Source organism: Thalia democratica, chromosome 8 (assembly GCF_965202585.1).
Source record: "Thalia democratica chromosome 8, ktThaDemo2.hap1.1, whole genome shotgun sequence".
Taxonomy (NCBI): Eukaryota; Metazoa; Chordata; class Thaliacea; order Salpida; family Salpidae; genus Thalia; species Thalia democratica.
In genome coordinates, this window is record NC_139172.1 from 10499686 (window position 1) to 10519217 (window position 19532).

Genomic DNA, 19532 nt, shown 5'->3' on the forward strand with positions numbered 1-19532 from the left:
CATATTAAAATCGTTGGCGCTATTTTTGACATACTCAATATTACTTTGTACAACTGAATATTTATGTTTAAACAAGCTTGTCGACAAACATAAAGAAAAACAATTTAAATTACAGCAACATCTCATGAACCACATGCAACAACCCCCTCCCTCACAGAAGCATGTTCAATATTTAACTAGGAAAGAATTGCCAACACAGAGTCTAACAGAAAAGATCATTGAATCAACAAACAGAACTCACTGCCCTGTGCCCTTACTTAAAATTGTCTTATTTTTAATTTAATCTTATTTTACTAAGTTGTAACTTATGTTTTTAAAATTATCCGCTTTTAATTATTTTGATTTATGTATTTATAAATGATCAATTTAATTTAGTTGTATTTAAGTTGAGCTTTCGTCTTACGCCTACTAATACTCATTAAGTTTTAATATTGTTATTCACCTCTAATTGCCATTCTGTCTTTATAGATATAAAGTATTTTATATCAGCGTTTAATTATTCTACCTGAAGATCTACCATAAGGTTGTGAAACTTTATTCGGACTAATAAACGCTTGGTAACTGAACGTTTTGTTCTATAACTGGTTTGTTAAAAAATACATTTTATGGGTTTACTTTTACTAGCCTTAAAGAAGATTTGTGCTCATAGTATCTTGCTTTAAACTTTATTTTGATTGATCCTACGTATGGTTTATAGTCGAATTTTGAAGTATAATACTTAAATTACGATAGATAAGCAATACTTACTGTTGAATTAGCAGTTTTTTTAATTTGGATTTTCAATTACAGAAATTCGTTTTGTTCATGATACATTTGTTTATAAGGACTATGATATTTGGTGTGCAATTATACAAAATATAAATACTATTTATTATTTTCTGGTATATGGTGTCTTAGTTAAAATATTTGTCTAATGCATCTATGAAATATTTTTCAATTTTAGTTTGAACTGATTTTCAAAATGGGGAATGTATTATATACGATTTATTTTTCTGTTTTTATAATTGTTCTTATTACCAAATGATTCATAAGTTTAATTACATTTTAAATTGCTCTTAGTGAATGCACTTTATAATGTTAAATACACTTCATCTTAAACTAATAATAAAAGTACAATTGGTAAGCAGGAGTTATTAAAAAAATATTTATTTTGTTTAAGATGTGTTGTTTAATTAGATTAAGTATTTATAAAAAAAAGAACCTGTTTCATTTTTCAAAACTTAGAATTAGATTATTTAAAATTAACACTCCGATATAAAACATGACATTAAAAAACTATATTTAGTTTAGTTGTAAAAAACTGGAAGTTCCACTACGCTTTAGTGATTATGATTTTTTTTAATTGATACAAACAGGAGATAGCTGACATGTCTTTTTACTTTTATCGGCTACTGTAATGTAAAGTCTACAATGTAGACGTAGTAGCATTTCTTTAAAAACAATTTCATTAAAAAAAAATTCATTAATTAATGATTATATCATCAACTTTTGCTCTAAAAAATACATTTTGTAAATGAAATGTAAAAAGACATTATTACAGTTTTCATTAATAATCGTTTACTTGAAATACTCTAGGGTTAAACAACTAAGTCCTGATTTAAATTAGTTTTTGACTACTTTATTATCACAAATAATACATACTTTTATTATGGGTAGGTGTCAAATATGCACGAAAGGACACTTGAAGGGTTGAAATTTTTGTTATCTAAATATTTTTTTATAAATATTATTACTAACACTGTTACCCTAACCCTCGGTCAGCAACTATTTTTTATTACTTTCTAGTTTTGATTTTTCATTTGTTTTTTATTGTACAGTCACTGGTACCCCTAACCTTCAGTCGATAACTTTTTCTATCTTGTTTTTATTTTTCAATTTATTTAGTTCTTTTTTATTAATACGTTTTATTTTCTTCTTTTTGTATTTACTACCACTGTTACCCCCAACCCTTACCCCCGGTTGATAACTTTTTTCTTGTTTTGCAAAAGTTTATCTTCGTGCATTTTTGACCCGTTCCCTTATGTTATATCTAAATTAAGTTTTTAATCTAGAATGTTCTTAGAATTTTATAACTTTTTTCTTGTTTTGCAAAAGTGCAAAAGTTTATCTTCGTTCATTTTTGACCCGTTCCCTTACATTATATCTAAATTAAGTTTTTAATCTAGAATGTTCTTAGAATTTTATAACTTTTTTCTTGTTTTGCAAAAGTGCAAAAGTTTATCTTCGTTCATTTTTGACCCGTTCCCTTATGTTATATCTAAATTAAGTTTTTAATCTAGAATGTTCTTAGAATTTTATAACTTTTTTCTTGTTTTGCAAAAGTGCAAAAGTTTATCTTCGTTCATTTTTGACCCGTTCCCTTATGTTATATCTAAATTAAGTTTTTAATCTAGAACAGGGTTTCCCAAAGTGGGCGATATCGCCCCCCTGGGGGCGATTTTTGTAAGTCGGGGGGCGATAATTAGTAAGGGGGCGAAAGGGTGGGCGATAGCTAGTAAGGGGGCGAAAAGGGGGCGATTTTGAAGTTTTGGGCTGTCATCAAATTTTTAATTTTTAAATTGCTATTTTACTAATTTTAGCTTGCTATTAAATATTTGACCCTGAGGTAAAACTTAAACAAAAAAAGTTTATTTTATTTATGTAAAATATAGAGACAAAATTCAAGTGCTTATGACTCCTACTTTAAAGTAAATTAAAATTTTTCATTTATATATTTTCTTATTTAACAATTACATAGATCATAGACGATCGGAATCCCTCTCACCATTTTATAACCTGACATATATGGTATTTGGGATCATAAACCGTTCATAAAAATCTATGTTATATATTATTAAGTTTCTAGGTAAATTGGCAACTCTGTATAACTTTATTTCTTATTCTAACTTAGTGACTTTTCAAAAAACAATTGAAAATATCATGAGGTGATAGTTATATTACCTCATGATATTTCCAATTATATTTTGAAAAGTGACTGACCTTGAACTAAAAGTGAATTTTTCCAAAGAACGAAATAAAAGCTTTTGGACTCAACAAAAACTAAGGCAAAAGTATCCAATCATTTGAGAGGAATATAGATTGTTGTTTATAGTTTTTCCTTCTAGCTATGTTGTTGAGAAAGCTTTCAGATCAGTTATCAACATCTTTAGCAAAAGATCTAATCTGGATATTTGTAAAGGAGGCTTTTTATTACTGATTAATAATCAGATAAGAAAAACTTGCAAGCAGTCATGAACCTCATCCTTCACATTATATTAGACTTCAATAGCAGACATTATTTTATGAAATTTCTTTTGTCTTATTTAGTCTTTTAAAATACTTTTTATTTAACCTGGTTTGTATTGTATTTAAGTAGTCTTTTTATAATAAATTTTTTTTAAGTTATCTATTCTACAACAGGTTTGCATAATGCCTAATAAATATTAATTACGGTAGACTTCCTCTTGAGTTCGCACTTTTTACCCAAAAAATAAGTGCAAATTTATATTTTCTAAAGTTTAACTTAAATAAAGTCTATTACTAACTAAGTATTAATAAAACAAAAATACATAATATTTAATATCTTATATAGATCTATTTTTTAATGAATGTTTGTTTTATGTTTTAGTTGATTTTATGTTTATGCATAACGTTATTGCATATAATATATTTAAATTTATCATTTTGTAAAAAAAAAGGTAATAACTTTTGAGTTTGCCCTTTTTGATTTCGTTCAAAGTGCCAACTTAAGCGGAAGTCTACTGTATTTATTAAATCATTTATGTTTTAAATCTGATATTAGCTTTATTTTGATCTGGTTAATTTTGTAGTTTATGTTTGTCGTTTTGCATTACATTAAAAGGTTTTATAACATAGTGATTAAAGTGTTTGTTTGAAAGAAATTTATTTGAAATGTTTTTGTTATTACTTGTTTAATCTGAAAAAATAAATAAATCTTGATAACCATTAAAGTTTTTATTTTAAGTTTTTTTTTTGGTTTTAAAAGAGTATAGATTTGAGGTCTCTATTTGAAACAACTTCAAATTTTTCATTTAAAACCTTTTTAAACTCAATTTTATTTTCCAACTTCATTTATTATCGTTAAAAAACCCATACATTAAGGAATTTCAAATTATTTATACAAATATTTTTTGTTTTATCTTAATTTTTAATATATTAGCAATTAGAATGTGTTGTTTATTTTAATAGTTCAACACTAGCTTTTAGTTTTTCACTATTTTCTTCTGGTAAACTATCATAGGCTAATGACTAGAGAAAAAATAAATTTAAAACAGTATTAAATAAGCCATTAAAAAGACTGCTGCAGTTACGAAACAAAGTTTTAAGCTAATTAAAAAAAAATTTTATTCGATTGCTTTCTGTTCACAGAATTAACTGTAAAACTTTTGATTTTTTTTTGAATTTATATTAAAAAAAAAGAAAATGTTAAAATTAAGGTTTAGTTTCCTAAAGGTTATTCCAAGTCAAATACTATTTAATAGTATTCTATTACAAAACATGTAGTTTAAAAAGTTTAAAATTAAGTTTTTAATTTTACAAGTAACTTGCTTATAATATATCTTAGCATTGAAATTAATAACTTTACTTCATTAACTGAAGCTGTTGATGAAACCACTTTTCATTTGAGATAATCAACCAGTCGGTCAAACTTCCTCAAACTAGATCAGAAATTATGTTATGTTATTTATTTTATTATGTGTAATATAAACTGTTCATTTTTTTATAAATTCTTTATCTCTGGTATAGTAATTTTAGAATATGCCTATTTATAAAATAATTTTAGTACCTTGTGCGGCTTAAACAAGTTACTTAGTATTAACTTCTAAATGTCCGAAATTCGTTATATGAGAGATTATTATAATGTCAGATTTAAATTTAGATTTCAGATGGGTAACGTACGGTTAAGATCCAGTCAAATATCGACATGCTAAGTAACTTGGAAACTAATTGTGCAAAAGAAACAAAATTTATTTTTTTGATACTAAATATTTTGAAATACACTTTCAATTTGGTTTTCAGTTCACAATAGTATTTCCTAGATCACAATAATACTAAATCATTTTATTACAATTTTGCTCGAGTTTTTTCATTTTCTTAATGTTATTTTTTAAATTATGCAGCCCGCAATTACATTTTTTAAACGAGTTGAAACTAGAAAAGATTTTTTAGTAAATATGAATTGCTGACTACAAAAGTTGTCCACCACTACCCTAAAAGTTTCATTAGTTTCAAAACAGTTCATATCTAAACAAGACTAATTACAGATTACACAAGGCCTTTTAATAGTTAAGTATTTTAATACACTTAACTGGGCTTATAAGAAAACAAATGTAACTTATTTTCTCAAGCCCTGTAAACTACTTTGAACACAGCTCAAAAGTGCGTGCATAAGAAGTACCAGACTAAATTACATTTCGAACACAATTTTTTCGGCTCAAAAGTGCGTACTCAAGAGAAAAACTACTTTGTAAAATCGTGGGGGGCGATTATTTTTCGAATTTCTGAAAAGGGGGCGATTTAGAAAATGAGTTTTGGAAACCCTGATCTAGAATGTTCTTAGAATATCGTTAACTAAATTTGTGCACAAAGCTATTACTAATTTTTCCAAGTCTTATACATTTTACTGCCGAGTTTTATTTTAAAAACTATTCATTCGTTATAAAAACATTGACAACCAGTTAAACTTAAGAAAGTTATCTAAACGTATTAAGTCAAATAAAAAACAGTATTACTAAATTACAGTAATAAAAAAACTTAAAACATTCGAAAAAGAAAACTTATACTTTTTATAGAACAATAAAACGGATGATGTACTTCAAAAAATTTATTACGACGTATTAAGAAGTATTTCTGGCTTGATTACATTATGGAATCTTGACATTCAAGTTATTCAAAGACAAACTGGTTTTAACATATACGCTGTAGGCTATACAACATTATAAACAACGTTGCATACTTACATTTTTTCCAAAACTTATCAACTTCATGACTTTCAACTAAATCACGGCAATAACAAAGTCGAACAAAAACTAGTTTAATCTAGAAATAAGAAATTGAAGAATAACTTCAGCTATTGAAACAGCTTTAAGCTTTAATTTTTCAAAATAAGTAAATTATCTAAAAAACAGTAAATTTTCTATTGCATACAAGTTTTGTATTCAATCGTAATTTGGATTTTCTTCGTCCTCGTTTTCATCTTCTTCATAATAATTTACTCCGTAATCTCCTGAAAAAAAAAATATTTTATTTCTTGTACAATTTTACTTGTATTGTTAAGTTTTTCAACTCTATAAACATTTAATTTGTAATTTTCTAGTTAAGTAAAAAACTAGTTTGAAAGTAGTTTTATATACCTTTTTATAAGCTTAAACTACAACAAATATATTATAACAGTTAATCTTTCCGATACCAGATAATTTCCAGTAGAAATTTTTTTTATTAACTCATTAAAATATTAAAAAACAAATTTAATACAAATAATATAATGATGTTTTTAAGTAAATTTGAAGTTTAGAGTAAATGTTTCCGGCAACTATGAGCAACTGTTTACATTAAGCTTATGGTTTGTAATATGATTAATGTATAAACTAATTAAGAATTCAAAAACAATAAATACATTTTAAGCACACAAAATGTAGTTTTTGCAAACAAGTTAAATTCAATATTTTTTTTTCGAGATTATAAAACCTCAATTTTCTTATAAAAAACATGTACTTTTTTTGAAACTTTTATTATAAAAACTTATAAATTTTAAAAAAATATGTACTTTATAATACTATATATTAGTTATATTTAAACAAGAAAGCCGAGCAATTAACAAAAATAAAATATTAACTCATTAAAAACCTTGGTCATCGTCTTCCGAATCTACTTCTTCATCTTCCTCATCCGTGTTTTCTCCTTTGCCTGACTGCTATCAAATTATTTTTATCGGATTACCTTTTTTTTCCAATTAAATTGTGACTATTTTAAAATATTCTAAACTTATTTTATTATACTTTATTTTTTAAATACAGTGACATGCTTAAAAGTTGTTACTTAAATTTTTTTTTGCAAGTTTTCAAAGAAAATAAGCTAATAATATCACAATAGGAGGCGTGTTTACTCGCTTCAATAGCCATGAATTTTGTCGTTTCTTACTAAAAACTATATTTGTTCTATAAAAAAATACTGGGTAAGTACATATCATTTAAATCTATTCAAAGCATAATCAGTATATGTTTTTGAAAGTTTAACTATTTGAAAACAGTTAATAGAACTTTTGAATAAAAAGTAAGACATGAAACTAAAATTTATCAGTAACTATAACAATCTTTATTTCTAAAAACATTCAATTACTGATATAAATTAACTAAGCTTAAAACAAAGCCTACGTACTTTGAAAATATTTGTGTAAATAATTATTCACTAAAAACTGGAATAATTGCTTGAAACACTTGTTATCGTTGATATAAAATAATAAAGCATGAATTTTAAAAAAATTTCTTGTATATAGCATAAACCGGAAGCATTACAATGTTTTGTTTTCTAGAATATGTGATTTCATGCTTCCGTTGATTTTTTCTACTTGAAAAAAATAATAAACTTAAAAGGCATTGAAATAGAAAACTCAGGAAAGTTCAGTGACGAAGAATATTGAATATAATATTTTGTAAGTTATCCATCGGAATTTAAATGATTACCAAAAAGAAATAATTAGTCAACAGTGCTATATTTAGTTTTTTTTAAAACTTAAGTTATATGCGTCAAAAAAAATTATGATGTTTAAAGATACAAAACGATCAAAAGCTCTAATAAGCTTGAAAAACACAGAATCATAAAGTTTAAATAAAAGTAATGTCGAAACTTAGTCAATTTAAACTAGCCAATAGACAACTCTTATATACACTACTTATTAAAAACTAACAAACTTACTTATACAAAAACGAAATAACATTACGATATGCGTAGTTGCTAACAGGGGCGTCGTGTGGGGTGGAACGCTGGAGCTGTTGCTCTACCAAAAAAAGTGTACAAAAATATTCAGTTTTAGTGCTTAAGCTTTTAAAGACGCTGTTTTAAATGGGGCCCTGCTACAGCTGTACTACCCCAAACTACACCTAAATAACTTCATGTTAAAGCTAAGGAATAAAGCCTAAAAAAATAGGTTGGCTTTAAAAATATGAAAATTATGTTATCATAAACTTGTACAAGAAATACAGCCAAATGTATACATGACTGTTTTTAATTTTCCTGCTAAATAAGTTTTTTTCAAATTTTTATAATTGATGTTCGAAATTTTCGTAAAACTAGAGCTGCAAGCTCAATCTGTGTCAGCTGCATCTTAAACGTATTCAAATTTTCAATGCAAAAAATTGTTGAAAAGCTTAATTCAGCATCCATGTAAATTAAAAACAAAGATTATTGTTGAAAAATTACTGCAACGCCAAAACAATAAGACAAGTTGAACTCGAGCAGGAGTAACTTGAGTTAGGGCGACTCGAGCAGGAGTAACTCGAGCAGGAGTAACTCGAGCAGGAGTAAGTCGAGCAGGGGTAACTCGAGCAGGGGTAACTCGAGCAGGATAAAAATAGACTCAGTTTGATAAAAAGTAGTTATAGTGATTAATAATGTAATTTTCTGTTTGTTATTATTTTTCTGTTTATTTATATTATCATCTATATAACTTTGATTTTTTTAGCAAACAAACATTTTGTTACATTTACAAATTGATGTAGTTGCATTAAAAAAAAGGTCTGAACTAGTTGAAAATAAAAGTTTCAATTTTTTTAAATTCTCTGCACTCCCTAACAAAAACACCACGCGACGCCTCTGGTTACTAATGTAATTTTGTGAATACTGGAGCTTATACTTTTTAAATAGTTCTAAAAGTTTGACAAAACAAATATTCCAAAATTATAAAGGACTCATTATTTAAAAAATTATTACGTTAGAAATTATAAACTTTAATTTATCAAATGTGGCAAGTTAATAAATGATAACATCTGAAATAAAACAATATTATTTTATTAAATACTAAGTGTAAAGATTTGACTATTACAAGGTAAAACAAACCTCATGCTTTTCGTTTTTTTCGTTCCATACGATACTGCCGTTCATTTTTCCTAAAAATTTCATTGTAACGAATAATGCATGAAAATTGTAAATTATAAAAATATATAAAAGCGTTTGTGAGAATTATGGGATTAGAAAAAATCTAATTATAAAAAGTAATAATAAAAAATTATAGTTAGAAAAAATATTTAACAAAAAAAAATTTACTACTAATAGTTGTTACAATAAATTTTATGACTTTAACAAAATACTATTTTATTACTTAAGATATTTATTTAAAAACACAAAAAAATAACCCTTAAACTTTAATTAAATATAAGGAATATTTAAATTACTATTAAAATCAGTTGTATTTATCAAATAATACACAGTAAAATTTATCATCAGAAAAAATTCAAATATTCCTCAAGGCTCAAAAGTGATATTTTTATTTATAACGATATATAACTAACAACAAAAAACGTGATTTTTAAGCTTTGCAAAAAGGTAGCTTGTTTATAGAAAATACTAAACATTTAAACGTTTATAAAAACTAGCACTTACTTTTATGAGCTTCCTTGCTTGAGTTTCTGAAACACAATAGTAAACTATTTGCATCTACAAATTTATATTAACTTTTTTGGTAAAAAACATTCTAGTTTTTGGCCACTTACATTAGAGATACATTTGAAAGGTAGTGCAAAAAATAAAATTGTTACAAAATTATTATTTGGAATAGAACGTTCAACAAGTGTTTTAAAATATCCAATAACTCATGACTCGAATTAAAGTCACGCATTCATATCACTACCACTTTATGTGATTATATTTTTTATGTAATCTTATACTACGAGTTAAAGTTTGAAATCACCTTATATTGAGTGACAGTTCGGCAGGCAGTCTGTCCCACGACGGCTCAAAATCAACTGAATCGATTCTTTCCGGCTTGAACTTGTCGGAGTACCGTTCAATCTCTACAAGGTTTTTAGAAGCAAAGGTTATTAGTTGATACTTATTTAAAAAGCATCGTTTCAAAAATAATACAAGCATCACTGCAGAGGTTAAAATAAATAAAACAAACGAGCATTTTCACCGTATAGTTTCAACGTTTTTGATAGACACAATTAAATGTAACATTAACATTACATGTATTAAGACAATACGTTTAGAACTAGATTTAATTTGAAAAAAACTAAATAAGTAGAAAGAAAAGGTCATTAAAAAATAAGAATTCGTCTAAAATGCAGGAGGCACTAAGTTGGGCTCAAACCTGTCTTAAGTAAAAAGGACAAACTCAATCTTATAAAAATGTTTAAGAAACATGATTTAACACATCTAAATTTTTTTCAATGCTATATAACTTAGATCGAAACTTCCTTCTAGGGCTAACTATATCATACTTAAAGTAACAATTTCTAAAATGTTTCCTCTGCATAATATCTACACCAGTTTCAATAACAACTAGGTCAAACAAAAAGTAAATCAATTTGATATCATCAAATTAAACTGAATAATTTAAAAGAAACCATCACTATAAAAACTAATTTTGGTATCATTTTTAAGAGATTCTTGAAATTGGTAGAAATAAAGTAAAATAATGAATTAATTACTTTACAACTGAGAAACTATGTTCTAAATGTTTTAATGAGGACAAAAACACTCCTAAAAACTTTTAATAGTTTTAAAAAAAAGTTTTCAGACAATATTTTTCTACATAAATTTTAAAAATATATGTTTTTAAGTTATTTTTGACTTTATGTTTGGTAATTCAGAAGTTAAGAAATATTTTACGTGTTTAAAACTTACACAGAAATCATAAATAATACTTTTGTTATATCCTTAAAAAGTAAAGACTTATAAATTTCAAAAACTAAGGTGTTCCATTTACTAAAATTACTTAGGCAAAGGTACCACACGTCGGAAAAAGTATTAATGTAATGTAACACAACAACAACCATTCCTGAAAAAAGGCAACTTTTACTAGTTTATCAACTACTTACAAAGCTAAATTTACAGACCCAGTTGGAACCACGGACAAAAAAAAAATCTATTTTCAAAATAAATACTAAGTAAAAATAATAAAACCTACGAATTTCAGTTGACTGCGGTTTGATGTAATATGGACTGGATTGCATGCATTTAGTAAAGTTCACGGCGCATTCAACTATATAACGACGAACTGCATCGGGATTTGGCTGCTTATTTACTGGGTGTTCTAATTTCTGATTGAAAATTTATTAATGTTCTCAAAAAAAAAATAATATCAAACAACAAAAGAGTATGTTTTTCATATGAAAGTGTGTAACTTTTTTTTGTATTAGCTCGGTGTTTCAGTAAACTTAAGATTTTATTTATTTAAATAACCATACAACGAACCTCTGTTTTATTTAACTTAAATATTTATCAAGTTACATACAAAGTTTAGACAAAACTTTTTATAATCAAATAACTTTGCAAAAACGAACTGGAAATAGAGGTTGAGGTTGAATAGATCTACCCGAAATTTGGTTATTCATAATAATTAACTTTATTTAAATAATTTTCTGTAAAAAATCAGCTAAAGGTTAGCTTCTAACTGCAGAATTTAAGTACAGTACAAATGTTATGTAACTTCAATGAGTTGTATTATTAAAAACTTATAACTTTAATAAAACTGCAATAGTGTTAATAAAAGCAAAATATTAAAAACTAAGAATGTAAAAGTGAATAAAGTCATCTTATATTTAACTCATTAGTAGAAAAATGCTTGGATAAAAAAGCATTAAGAAATATTTGCACTTATAATGTGATAAAGATATTTTCAAGTGCTTTGTGTAAAATATTGTTTTCAAAAACTACTAAATCAATAAAAATATTTAACTTTAACATATGCATAAAAAACTAATGGAACATTTACACACTTTAAGTAAAAGGAAGTATGTATGTAATGTTAAACTATAAATTGTACAAACTTAAAGTAGCACAAGTTTAAAATAGCTCTCTAACTATGGTAAGAAATGTCTATTTATAAAGTTTACTAAATCTAAAAATTGTAAATAATTTGCTTAATTATATAAAAATTTATTGTTAGGAGTTTTTAACTTTTTATTTATAAAGATAAACCTTTTCGGTTAGAAAATAAAAAAACATCTATATTAAGATTATATAATTGAGCTTCTAAAATATAAGTGCATAAAATAAATAAGCAGTTTAAAGCACATAAGATAAATTTCCAAAGTTTTTCATCATTCTCATGACAAACAAGAGACTTGAAAAGTTAATGAAATTCTTCTTGGTGTATTACATAATAATTTGTGGTTCAGGCACAGATTCCTTGATGGTTTTGTGAGGGAGAATTCTGACACCGTTCAGGTAAATTTCATCCTTGACGTTGACATCTTCACCAAGAACCGTAACATTCTCAAGACGACTCCACATTCCAACTTTAGACTGCCAACCTGCTCAGTTGTATTGTGTAAATTTAACTGATAACATTTTATCTTACATTTTATCTTACATTTTAATTATAGTAAATGTCTTTTTTTTAATGAACATTGAAATAAATTATTTTAAACAGGTTGCACGGCCAAACAAAAACAAAGTTCAACTTTCCTATTAAATGTTAACGGTTAATTAAAACTACTATTAAACGGAAAAACTTATAAAATGGTATTGTATACTACCTTGTCTAGAAAATGGTTAATATATAATGATTATCTAAAGTATTTAGTCGCAAGACTAACCGATGATGCAGCTTTCCAACCACGCATGACTTTTAACTCTAGCTCCTTTCATAACGGTACACCTTTTTATTCTCACTCCGTCTTCAATAACAACTCCTGGTCCAATAACTACGTTAGGTCCGATCTTGCAGTTGTCTCCAATCTTAACACTTTCGTCAATTAGCACGTTTCCAACAATTGAAGTTCCTAATTGTACATGTTTTATATTTATTTGCAGTAACAAATAATATTATACCTGCATACCTGATTATTTAAAACTGAAATATTTTTTAATGAACCAATATTCGAAAATTTAGCGAATTAAAAGATTGGGTTATATTCATACTTTTTTATAGTAATAAAAAACAGAAAACTTAATAATTTTACAAATTGTTTTAAGTAAAATATTACAATTTTAATGAAAAAATCAAAATTTTACAGTTTGTTTAATAAATATTTTATCTTTTTCTAAATGTTAATTAGTTTTTGAACTAAGGGGTGGCCAACTTTTCTAATCGAAGGGTTTGCGTATTTTGGAATAATATAACTATTAAATTAAAAAAACTCTTTGAAAGCAAAGTTTCAGTAAAACATCATATAATAATTACTATTGTATACTAGATTAAATTATTAAATTAAGTGCACATTTACAAATACTCTAATAAATAAGATTATCATTAATCGTTTTGCACAATTTATGTCTAAGCAAAACAAAAAATTGAAGGCTAAACATTATTTCTTTGCAAGCCAATACTAGCTATTTGTTTGCATGTTGTGCGACCATAATGCGGCCTTATTTAAAACTACTTTAAAACATTAAAACAAATAATCATTAAAACTAGTATGTAAAATGATATATTAAACTAAATTTAGATTTATTAAAACTTTGAATAAGTTAAATACCCAAGGACTAAATGTTTTAACATCATTTTTTTCTTCTAAATTGTATAAAAAGTGTCAAACCTTTGTGAAGTTTTGCTGGATTCTTCTTTCTAAGCGAAGATAGGTACATGCACATGCCTTTAAGAAAGTCCTTTGGCTGCCCAATATCCATCCAAAAATCATTAAGTTCCATGCAGTACAATTGGCCTTCGTCAGCCATAAAGGGAAATACTGCTTTCTCCATAGACATGGGAACTGGTTTTATGCGGTTAAGGATGGAAGAGTTGAATATATACATTCCTGGATAAAAACACAATCAATTAATAAAAAAATTGATACAAGCTTTTAAGCTTTCAATTTCTAGTTTTCTAATTCATTTTTACACGATTTTTTCTATCATTTTCAAAATATAACAACAAAAACTAAAATGTCTACTTAATTAAATTTTTTCGATCAATCATAAGCTTAAGGTTTAAATTAATACTTGATTTTATAAAATTAATGTTTACACTCTTAAGGGCATAGGGGAGTAAACACCTTTTTTTGGTTTTTTATCTTATTTTATATAGTTTTTACTTAGCTACAAGATGCTTTTTACCGATTTTAAAAATTCAAAACAATTTTTGAGATATAGCCGGTCAAAGTTGGAGGCAACAATAGGAACCTTATGGGAGGCGCAAACTAAAACGGCAAAAATAGACTACTTCACTAAAAATCTATCTTCTCCTACGTTTTTAGAGATAACTACCTCAAATTTTCAGGAAATGTTCCTTGATATATTTAGAAAATTCTGTCGGAAGGAATTTTAAAAAAATTAAAAAATAAAAATTTTATATAAAAAATAAACAAAAAAAACAATTTTTTTTTAGTTTTTTTGTTATAAAATTTTTATTTTTCAATTTAATTAAATTCTTTTCCGACAGAATTTTCTAAATATTGCAAGGAACATTTCCTGAAAATTTGAGGTAGTTATCTCAAAAAACGCAGGAGGAGATAGGTTTTTAGTGATTTCTAGTTATTTGCCGTTTTAGTTTGCGCCTCCCATAAGGTTCCTATTGTTGCCTCCAACTTTGACCGGCTATATCTCAAAAATTATTTTGAATTTTTAAAATCTGTAAAAAGCATCTTGTAGCTTAGTAAAAACTATATAAGATAAGATAAAAAAACAAAAAAGGGTGTTTACCCCCCCCCCCCCTATGCCCTTAACCTTTTGGGTTATTTCATCAAACAGTTAAAGATTTAAGTCACATTAATGTTTTTCAATTAAATATCGAACTAATATTATTATTTAAATTTATTAAAAAAAGCATGTAAAATTTAAAACAGCTAAAAATTTAATCAAATTCTGCTTAAATGTTATCTTATCTAACATTATTCAGAAGCATGTAAGATTCAGTGTAAACTTAAATAATAAAATATAACATTATAACTGACCTGCATTAATTTTGTTGGAAATGAACTCCTGGGGTTTTTCAACAAACCTATGAATTTGCCCATTTTCCTCATTGTACACCACAACACCATATTTTGAAGGTTCTTCTACTTTTGCCACACAGATTGTTCCTTCTTTGCCATGACCTCTGATTAATTATTAATGTTTTAAAAAAATATCAAGTTTATTATTTTAATCTTTAATTTAGCTATAAAAATTTTACAAACTACATCATAAATATTTTGACATTATCTTCCCAAAAACTAATTAACATACCATTTAAATATCATAAAGTTTATAAAATATGGGAGAAACTAAATAAAAAACAATAATTTCTCCAGAGATACCGTATTTAAATTTAATCTTAATCAAATAGAAAAAAAGTAATGGCTTTCTCAACTGCTACTACAAAACGCTTATTTACTATTCATTTATTTAAAATCAATTTAAGAGATGTATAAATTTGAGTAAAAATTACATATTCTTTATATTCATTTAATTAAATTCACTAGACTACCATAAGATAGTTGTAAAAAACCATTAAACTGTATTTAATTTAAACAAAAGATAACACTACTTACTTGTGAAACTCGAGTAGCCTCGAAAATGGGTAGTCACTAATTACATCAGAATTAAGAACAAAAAAAGGCTCATCATTATCTCCATCCAGTAAATACTCACGTGCCAATGCAAGAGGTCCTGCAGTATCAAGAGGAGTTTCTTCAAGAGAATAATGAATTGTTATTCCTAATCTCTTTGCATGCTCCTGTAAATTTTGTCTTGGTACTAATTTTTATTTGAAAATTTATACTAAAATCACTTATTTTATAAAACTTCAACCTAGCAGGAATTAATTGAGTAAGTAGTAACATTATTTTAAGTATTGTGTTTAAAAAAAAATTAACTTAATGTATTTCAACTTTAGTTTTCGAGGCCTTTGTTTCTGCATTACAGACAATTTTATTATTGTTTTAACTGCTTTTAAATTTTAAAAATTTAAATATTTAAGTTATCAAAACAATCATCTTTATTTGTCTACTAATATTTCTATTGTACCAAAGTAATATCACATAAGTAAAATTAATTTCAAATATAAAATTCTCAATAACTTTTTACACATCATTAGTATTAAAAAAGCTTTCGATTTATTACTATGTTTGCTTAAATAGAATATGAAAATATTTTCAAACATTTTATTAAATCTTTTTACTTTATGTCTTCTATAAGAATTATTAGCTCTCAAAATTTTATTGCTTATGTTTTTAAAATCACTTTGAACCATTTCAACTGAAACAGTAAAAATAAACTGGTAACTTGTATACTAGTTTAAAATATAAGACTAAAAAAGTGATAGAAAAATGTTGTCATAGTTTTAAAAAGAACAAAATACCAACAACTGTTAGATAAAAAACTTAAATACTTGTAGTTGTTCTTGAAGCATGGTTGACATGTAGCTGACAGCTAAAATAACTGTAGTTACACCAGCCTCAACAAGAGCTTCTACTTGGTGCAGCATTATGGGCTTGTTTCCAAACTCCACTAATGGTTTTGGTTTGTTTAGTGTAAGGGGTCTAAGCCTTGTACCAAATCCACCAACAAGAATTAAAGCTTTCATTATTTAGAATTATAAGTAATACCTGAATAAGAGTACTGTAAGTTAGGTACAAATTTAATAATCTTGTTATTGTAATAGCTAATTTAGTGTTATATACAATTTTCTCAAAAATATTCTCCAAATTTGGTCTAAAATATAACAATTTAACTCAACCCTTTTAAGTTACAATAATAAATTTTAATTTCAAACCTTAAAACAAAAAACTTGGTCATTATTTACAGGGAGGCCATAAGTTTTTTGGAAGTTTTTTCCAGGTCTTTAAAAGTTCAAGATTTTTAGTTTTTTTTAGTACAATATTAAATTTCAGGTAAAAATTATACTTTTATATTATTAAGTTATTAAAAAAGATACTGCAGTGATACTTTGAATGTGTTTTATATGAAAAAATGTTCCTAATATTAAAAAAAATGTTATACATAACACTAATTTCTTATTCAAACTTTTATTGTTTTACTAGTACAACTCATTCAAAATTTAAGGTATTTCCAGAGTTTTTTTGCCTATATATTTTTAGATTCAAGGTTATATCAGGACTCTAAGTAAGGGCATAGGGGGATGGTAAAACACTTTTTTCACAATTTGATTTTATTATATATAGTTATTACTTAGCTACAAGATGCTTTTTAAACATTTTAGAAATTAAAAATAATTTTTGAGATATAGCCGGTCAAAGTTGGAGGCAACAATAAGTTCCTTATGGGAGGCGCAACCTAAAAAAGCAAAAATAGACTATTTCACTAAAAATCTATCTTCTCATAAAGTACTTTGAAAGTACAAAATAAACTTTCATAGCTCTATGAGTGATAAATTTGTCAGAAGATAAGTCTATACTTAAGAATTTAGTTCATTTCAAATTATGACCTCATAATTTTTGAATAGATCAACATAAAATTAATTAGGAAGTTGTTTAAAAATAAATGATATTTCATAAGTATTTGTGCAGTTACTTGACAAAAATAAGGCACTTTTTGAAAACTGACTCTAAAACTGCATTTAGAATGAAATTTAAAGGTCTGTAATATATCACACACTTCTTAAAAGCAGGTTTTGTTTGACTTTACAAGTATTTTATTTAGGCCTGCTGGTGTAGGGGTCCTAATAATTGCTTTTAAAACTTCTTGCTATGAATGTTGGAAAATTGAAACAAATTGGTTGACATATATTAGAACATATCTTTTATATTTTCTACCATTTAAAAAAAAATATATATATTAATAGCAACTGTACAAAAACAAAAATCTGACAATTTTTGTAACTTTATAGATATGATATTTTTTATGTATTCTATTTTCCATTTAGCAAAGCTTTCATCTTTGGCAATTGTTTAGTAACACAAAACAACTTTATTAACTTTTTCTTAATGACTAAAAAATTGAAACTCATTATGATGGCAGTCATAGTAACAGTCATATAATTAAGCTAATTACTGAGCTGTATTCTGATAAAAACTACAACTGTTAGTATACAACCTGTTAAAAGATCTTTTAGATTAATTTGATTTATTTTTTTGTTACTGTATTATTGATGTGTCTTTCTGATGTAATGTGTGCTTTTTTATGATAAATCTGCTAGTTTTAAAGTAAATTTTTAGCCATTTTCGAATCAAAATAGCCTCAACATTTAAACCTTTCTTTTTTAGACAAACGAAGTGAAAGAAAAATTATATAAGTTTCTTTCATATTCGCACATCGTTTTTGAAAAAATAATAATGGTAGTTGAAATATCATCAATGACTTCTTAATTTTTAAATAAATTTATAGTTTTACTTCATAATTTTTCACAACGCCTTAAGGCTTTAAGCCTACACTTTTGACTTAAGCTTTGGTATTTCTTATTAAGTTCAAAACATTAAGATTTATCTTTTTTAAATGGTAGAACTTAACAATAATAAACCCACGGATTTGTATATAAAAGCTTTTATAATCTAAAATGTTTGTAAATGACCACACAACACGCATTTAATTGGTTGGTATCAAGTTTGTTTATTAGATTGTAAAGTTTTATTTTTTTATTTGAAATCTGTTTTTTTTTTTATTTCTAATGATTGATATTAAATCTCTGATTAGTAAATGTGAAACTGAAAATATATGACCCGAAAAAATGTAACTAACTAGGTTAAAGGTATTGCTGTCCGGGCTCTTTGCGTCATCTGCTTACTACCTCTACAATTGTTACGGTTCGGTAGTCTCAAAAGGTCTAAAGCAGGGTTTCCCAAACTTTTTTGCAAATGGCCCCCTTTAAAGAGTTTGAAAAAGCAATGGCCCCTTTCAACATATAGCTTACTCATAAACTACGATAAAATACACATAAGACCTTTTTTTTTTTTTGCTCTTCATCTGCAACTCAAGAATATCTAGTGTAAGTTTCTACACTACCATAAAATACACATAAGACCTTTTTTTTTGCTCTTCATCTGCAATTCAAGAATATCTAGTGTAAGTTTCAAGTTATGGGCTCATGCCCCCCCCCCCTGTGGCTCCTTTACTGCTCATGGCCCCCCCCCCTCTTCCCCCTTTGCTGCTCATTGTCCCTAAAGGGGCCACTTGGCCCACTTTGGGAAACCCTGGTCTAAAGTGTAGGCTTAAGCTTAAACGTTGTAAAATATTATAAAGGTACATTTATTATTTATCCTATAATTCTGTCGACTCTATTTGTGCTGTAACGGATGTTGTTCATATATTTTAATGGTTAAGGAAGTTTAAACTTATGCTTTCCTCATTGACACAGGATGTAGAGCGCGGCGAGTTATAAAAATTACTAATTACTAAGAAAACTACAAAACTTTAAAATTTTTGAAGAGTTATTAATCAAAAATTATTCTTAAATTAAATTAAGTAAAAAATTTGACATGTGGACAATCGAAGCGTAA

The 19532-nt window shown here is 26.3% G+C and overlaps 2 protein-coding genes across 3 annotated transcripts; both read right to left on the bottom strand.

Moving 5' to 3' along the window:
- Positions 1-5836: 5836 nt before the first annotated feature.
- On the bottom strand, positions 5837-11910 carry LOC145843359 (DNA-directed RNA polymerase III subunit RPC7-like). Of its 2 annotated transcripts, none has more exons than XM_082950825.1 (7): positions 11499-11910; positions 11123-11255; positions 9905-10007; positions 9598-9623; positions 9055-9104; positions 6847-6910; positions 5837-6226 (listed from the first exon to the last, which is right to left on the bottom strand). In XM_082950825.1, exons 1-7 carry the CDS (start codon positions 11547-11549, stop codon positions 6159-6161), a joined length of 495 nt encoding a protein of 164 aa, XP_082806951.1. In that variant the 5' UTR covers positions 11550-11910; the 3' UTR covers positions 5837-6158. The 2 variants fall into 2 exon arrangements, with proteins under 2 accessions (XP_082806951.1, XP_082806950.1); XM_082950824.1 differs by having other exon boundaries at positions 6847-6913; positions 11499-11670.
- Positions 11911-12081: 171 nt separating this feature from the next.
- On the bottom strand, positions 12082-16705 carry LOC145843358 (mannose-1-phosphate guanyltransferase beta-A-like). Its single transcript, XM_082950823.1, has 6 exons — positions 16469-16705; positions 15630-15814; positions 15051-15196; positions 13698-13916; positions 12756-12941; positions 12082-12470 (listed from the first exon to the last, which is right to left on the bottom strand). The coding sequence occupies exons 1-6, from the start codon at positions 16661-16663 to the stop codon at positions 12313-12315; spliced, it is 1089 nt and encodes a 362-aa protein (XP_082806949.1). The 5' UTR covers positions 16664-16705; the 3' UTR covers positions 12082-12312.
- Positions 16706-19532: the final 2827 nt, after the last annotated feature.

What these genes read in the sequence shown, in the direction of transcription:
- LOC145843359 (XM_082950824.1), bottom strand. Translation starts at nt 11,549, where the DNA reads ATGAATAACCAAATTTCGGGTAGATCTATTCAACCTCAACCTCTATTT. An exon ending in AAAAAAACGAAAAGCATGAG is followed by an intron (nt 6,914 to 9,054) that starts GTTTGTTTTACC and finishes ATAATTTGATAG; the next exon opens with CAGTCAGGCAAAGGAGAAAA. An exon ending in TTCGGAAGACGATGACCAAG is followed by an intron (nt 6,227 to 6,846) that starts GTTTTTAATGAG and finishes TTTTTTTTTCAG; the next exon opens with GAGATTACGGAGTAAATTAT.
- LOC145843358 (XM_082950823.1), bottom strand. Translation starts at nt 16,663, where the DNA reads ATGAAAGCTTTAATTCTTGTTGGTGGATTTGGTACAAGGCTTAGACCC. An exon ending in AGGCTACTCGAGTTTCACAA is followed by an intron (nt 15,197 to 15,629) that starts GTAAGTAGTGTT and finishes ATAATTAATCAG; the next exon opens with AGGTCATGGCAAAGAAGGAA. An exon ending in TCCAGCAAAACTTCACAAAG is followed by an intron (nt 12,942 to 13,697) that starts GTTTGACACTTT and finishes ATGTACAATTAG; the next exon opens with GAACTTCAATTGTTGGAAAC.